Genomic DNA, 5,719 nt, shown 5'->3' with positions numbered 1-5,719 from the left:
AAAAAAAAAGAAGAAGAAAAATAAAGAGAGAAAACAAACAAACCAACAAAAACAATGTCGCAAAAATTATAAAGAAAATACAGGTACAAAATTGATATGAAATACCAAAAAGCATAAATTAAAAATCTTGAGTAGAGTTTGGAATTGCAGATATACGATGTTATATAAAAGAAGAAGAGAAAGAAACAGAGGAAAAAAAAAGTCACAGAAATTATGAAAAAAACTATAGGTACAAAATTGATAACATATATCAAAAGGCTAAAATTAAAAATCTAGAGTAGAGTTTGGAATTTCAAAAATACAATGTTAAAGAAAAGAAGAAAAAGAAAAAAAAAAAAAACCACGGTCAAAAAATTATAAAATATATATATGAAGTTTGCTGAAGAAGAAAAAAAAAAATAGGGTCTTTTTTTTTTTTTTGCAAAGTAATAGTTATAAAAGTGAAAATTAAAGGACAATAGAGGACTTAAAAAAAATTTTTTTTTTAATTAAAAAAAAAAAAAGAAAGAAAGATTGATCGTAAAAATAGTAAAAATATATCTAGGTCTTTCTCTGGTTTTGTTGTGAGTATTGTGGGTTCAGTTCATTTTTGGCAGTTCCTTAGTCCGACTTATATTTCTCAAGATCCATAGGCCCCTTCCTATGTAATCCGTAGTAACCACAGGGTTTTAATCTATGGCCTGTAGCTTCCAAGGCGTTTCCCTCTGTTATAGCTTCTTCTGTTTGCTGGTCTCTTCAGTGTCTGGTTCCCGCCCTGACACAAAGGGGATGGTTGAGGACACTATTTTTTTTTTTTTTTTTTTTTTTAAATTTAGGCTCACTTGTTCAGCCGCGCTGTGGGGAGGGAGGGAGGGATGCTGCAAACAGATAACACTGGCGTGCGCGCGCAGTGCCTCAGCCACACTGGGTCTGCCCCCGCTCACGGCGCGTGTAGCCTCCCTGCCCACACTGCTTGGGCTCTAGGTTGTTCCGCCGGGAACAATCAGAGGCCAGCCCTGGGCTGAGCTCCCAGGTCCAAGCCGCTCAGGTTCAGGCACTCGGGTAGTCCCCAGAGGCGCAGACTCGGTTGGGCCTGCATTTTGTGTTCTTCCCAGATCTGAGCAGCTCAGGTGATGAGGTGTTTGGCGGGCGCCAATGCTGCGACTTATCGCCTCCCCGCCACTCGGTTATCTGGGTGTAAAACCGGCGCACCTTCTCCGGCAGATGTTGACCGTCCAGACCCCCAAGAAGTTTTAGTTAGCAAAGAAGCCTGCTTACAGTTTTATAGATAGTGTCTCTCTGGGGCTGCGATGTCCCCCTTCCGGCTCTGGCTGCCTGTCACCGCAGGGGGAAGGTCTGCAGCCGGCTATCTCTGTTCAGTCCTTTGTTCTGTGCGCGGGCCTGGCGGTGTCTTAGGTTAGGGCTGGCTTTTCGCGTGGTAGATATCCCACAGTCTGGTTTGCTAGCCCAAATTATTTCGCTCATATAGCGCTCAGGACATTCGGGCCGATTCTTACTCTAAGGGACACAGCCCGCGCCGCACTTCCCTGCCCAGCCCCCGCTTGCTAATGCCGTGTGCAGGCGTCTGCGCTGCTTCTCCGCTGGGGGAGTTACCGTAGGGCTCACAATCCGCGATTTTTAATTGTTTATTTTTTTTTCCCCTCCCTTTTATGTTGCCCTCTGTGCTTCCAAAGCTCGTCACAGATTGGGCAGTGAGAGGGTTTCCTGGTGTTTGGAAACTTCTCTCTTTTTAAGACTCCCTTCCCGGGACGGAACTCCGTCCCTCCCTCTTTTGTCTCTTTTTTTGTCTTTTATATTTTTTCCTACCTCCTTTCGAAGAGTTGGGCTGCTTTTCTGGGTGCCTGATGTCCTCTGCCGGCATTCAGAAGTTGTTTTGTGGAATTTACTCGACGTTTAAATGCTCTTTTGATGAATTTGTGGGGGAGAAAGTGTTCTCCCCGTCCTACTCCTCCGCCATCTTGGCTCCTCCTCCCGGCAAATGGATTCTTTACTGCTGAGCTGAGAGCAGTGGAGTAACTGAAACTAATCTTCACTCTTTACCTATTATGTGCCAGTTTATCTAAAGTGAGACAGCAAGAAAGTATAGATAGTTTTCCTAATTTAACCTGGCAGAGAAACCATGTGAAATATTATTGTCATTATTATAGTAACATTTTAAATATATATAATGTTATATATAATAATATACATATGATATATGTATTAAGTATAGCAGATTCTCTCTCTCTCTCTATATATATATATATATATATACACACACACAGATAGATATATATACACACACATAATGTGTGTGTATGTATATATATACACACACATAGTTGTGCAAGGTCCTACAGTCCATATGGCTAATATGAGATTCTAACCAAATGCTTATTAACTCTAAATGTAGGTCTTATCATTTCTGAACACTCTGATTACTTTGAAAACAGGCAAAATAAGAATAAATTAACTACTGTCCTAACAAGGTACTGCATCTCATTCTCACTCTTTGAGGTAATAACATAAGACAGCATCCTAACCCTTCTAATTCTCTTAGATTTTTCTGTGCCTATCTTATAGCACACTTTTAGTGAGTAGATGATATTACAACAATGTAGTTCTTAGCCCTGTAGTGGTCTCAATAATTTTATATAAGTGAGAGAATGACCCCAACCATTTGTTCTAGCAGGCTGTGGCAGTAGTAACAAAGCCCACTGGAGGTTTCACTTGCTTGTTTTATAGATTTCCAAGTCATCCCTCAAGGTTACAATAAAACATCTTATATTTCAAAGTCAGGTTCAAATTCTCCTTGCTTCCAGAAAAATTCTGAGATTATAGAAACAGAAATTGACAAAATTCTTAGACTCAACATCCTGAATTATACTAGGATAAAAATTAAAGGCAGCTATTTGTGTTTGCTCACAAATATAATTAGTGAGGAGGCTATATAGAGTGATTTTTAAAGATGAGAAGTTAACTTACTAATTTTTTGCTCACTTCACTCAGTCATTTAATATTTATGCTGTGCTTACTAGAAGCCAAGAATGATAAAGAATGCCAAAGAGAAAAGCAGTTAATTATTTTAATCTCCTTGACTTAGTATCTTGACAGGATTTAAGGAATTGCCTTAAACTCATCCCTGTCTAAAACACACTGTTAGCTGATGTTTACTGACATTTGCTTTCATTTCACTAATATCACTTTTGCTTTCATTATTATTTTTTAAATAGATGAAGTATAGCTCATTGCACCACTCTATTTATAGTCAAGAGTACAACACACTACTATCAAATACTGGGCAGAAGGACTACATTGTTCCAGAGTTATTGTTACAACATGTACTCAAGTTAACATATTTTTAATAACAGATATATTTTTCCTCTTAGCATCATTTCATTTATTACTTCATTATTCATTTAATCCTCTGTACTAGCTATAGTACTATACTTGAGAATTAAAAAAAGTAAGAAATATGAGATTTTTCTGCACATGTCTGTCCAGTGGAAGAACTAGCTATTAATCAAACAAATAAAACTATCAACCATGATATAAAACTACTAAATTCTGAAATATGTTTCTCAGAATTTATATTTGGAAGGAGATTTGGTCTGGGACTCTTGACTTGATTGCTTGTTTGTTGAAACAATAAAATAACCTTATAATTATATCTTTTTTTTTCTCTTTCCATCAACATAGGATCTTAGGATGTTAGAATTCTCATAAGAAGAAAACAGCACAGAATATGGAATTTTTAGATGGAAACTATACCTTGGTGACTGAGTTTATTCTGTTAGGGTTTCCAACTCTCCCTGAACTGCAGATTGTCCTGTTTCTCCTGTTTCTGACTTTGTACTCTCTGATTTTAATGGGGAACATCAGCTTAATGATGTTAATCAGGGTTGATCTGCACCTTCAAACCCCCATGTACTTTTTCCTTAGTAACCTATCCTTTGTAGACCTTTGCTATTCTTCAGTCATCGTTCCCAAAATGCTTGTCAACTTCCTCTCTCAGAACAAGTCCATTTCCTATCACGGCTGTGCCCTGCAGTTCTATTTCTTCTGTACTTTCGCAGATACCAAATCCTTTATCTTGGCTGCCATGGCGTATGACTGCTATGTCGCCATCTGTAACCCTTTACTGTACACGGCTGTGATGTCTCGGGGCATCTGCATATGGTTGATCGTCTTGTCATACTTTGGAGGCAATATGAGTTCCCCGGTGCACACATCCTTTGCATTTATTCTGAAATACTGTGATAAAAATGTCATTAATCATTTTTTCTGTGACCTCCCTCCCTTGCTTAAGTTATCGTGCACAGACACATCACTTAATGAGTGGCTTCTCTCCACATATGGCAGCTCAGTGGAAATTATCTGCTTCATTGTCATCATCATCTCCTACTTTTACATTCTCCTCTCAGTCTTAAAGATCCGTTCTTCCAGCGGGAGGAAGAAGACCTTCTCTACCTGTGCTTCTCACCTGACATCCGTGGCCATCTACCAGGGAACTCTGCTTTTCGTTTACTCACGACCCAGCTACCTGTATTCTCCCAACACTGATCAAATCATCTCAGTGTTCTACACCATCATCATTCCAGTGCTGAATCCCTTGATTTATAGTTTGAGAAACAAAGATGTAAAAGACGCTGCTAAAAATGTCTTAAAACCAAAGATAAATTCCTCCTGAGATATAAGGCTCCAGGATTCATCTAAATCCCTGATTACAAACTCTATTTGGATGTATGCTCAGTCGTGTCCAGTTCTTTGTGACCCCATGGACTATAGCCCGCCAGGCTCTTTTGTCCTTGGAATTATCCCGACAAGAATACTGGAGTGGGTTGCCATTTCCTCCTCCAGGGGATCTTCCCCACGCAGGGATGGAACCTGTAGCTCTTGCTTATCCTGCATTGACAAGCAGATTCTTTACCCTTTCAATGCCTGGGACAAATTGTAGCTAAGAGCCTGCAACAACCTTGCTAGCATATACACAATTTCTCACACAAACATTTTATCAAACACTTGTTTTCAAAGAGCCAAACACATTTCATAGCCCCAAGATAAAGGAAACATTTAAAAATTTCAAAATTGCTGCAAAGTAATAGTTGAATAGTTTTCCAACTATTCAGTTCAGTTCAATCACTCATTCATGTCTGACCCTTTGCAACCCCATGGACTGCAGCACGCCAGGCTTCCCTGTCCATCACCACTCCCGGAGCTTGTTCAAACCCATGTCCATCAAGTTGATGATGCCATCCAACCATGTCATCCTCTGTCATCTCCTTCTCCTCCCGCCTTCAATCTTTCCCAGCTGCGAGGTCTTTTCCAATGAGTCAGTTCTTCATGTCAGGTGACCAAAGTATTGGCGCTTCAGCTTCAGCATCAGTCCTTCCAATGAATATTCCTTTTTTATTGACTGGTTTGATATTCTTGCAGGCCAAAGGACTCTCAAGAGTCTTCTTCAACATGACAGTTCAAGCATCAATTCTTTGGCGCTCAGCTTTCTTTATAGTCCAACTCTCACATCCACACATGACTGCTGGAAAAACCACAGCTTTGACTAGACAGACCTTTGTGGACAAAGTAATGTCTCTGCTTTTTAATATGCTATGTTTGTCATACCTTTTCTTCCAAGGAGCAAGCATCTTTTAATTTCATGGCTGCAGTCACCATCCGCAGTGATTCTGGAGCTCAAGAAAATAAAGTCTGTCACTCCCAGCCATTAGGAGCTGGGAGTTAA

At 39.7% G+C, this 5,719-nt stretch overlaps 1 protein-coding gene across 1 annotated transcript; it reads left to right on the top strand.

Moving 5' to 3' along the window:
- Positions 1–2,259: 2,259 nt before the first annotated feature.
- LOC129628445 (olfactory receptor 5I1) lies at positions 2,260–4,669 on the top strand. The gene has a single exon (XM_055547887.1). The coding sequence runs from the start codon at positions 3,725–3,727 to the stop codon at positions 4,667–4,669; it is 945 nt and encodes a 314-aa protein (XP_055403862.1). The 5' UTR covers positions 2,260–3,724.
- The last annotated feature ends 1,050 nt before the right edge of the window (positions 4,670–5,719 follow it).

The sequence above is a fragment of the Bubalus kerabau genome, chromosome 15, assembly GCF_029407905.1.
Source record: "Bubalus kerabau isolate K-KA32 ecotype Philippines breed swamp buffalo chromosome 15, PCC_UOA_SB_1v2, whole genome shotgun sequence".
In the NCBI taxonomy this organism is placed as follows: Eukaryota; Metazoa; Chordata; class Mammalia; order Artiodactyla; family Bovidae; genus Bubalus; species Bubalus kerabau.
The sequence above is the reverse complement of the archived record's forward strand: the minus strand, read 5'-3'. Positions and strand labels throughout refer to the sequence as shown.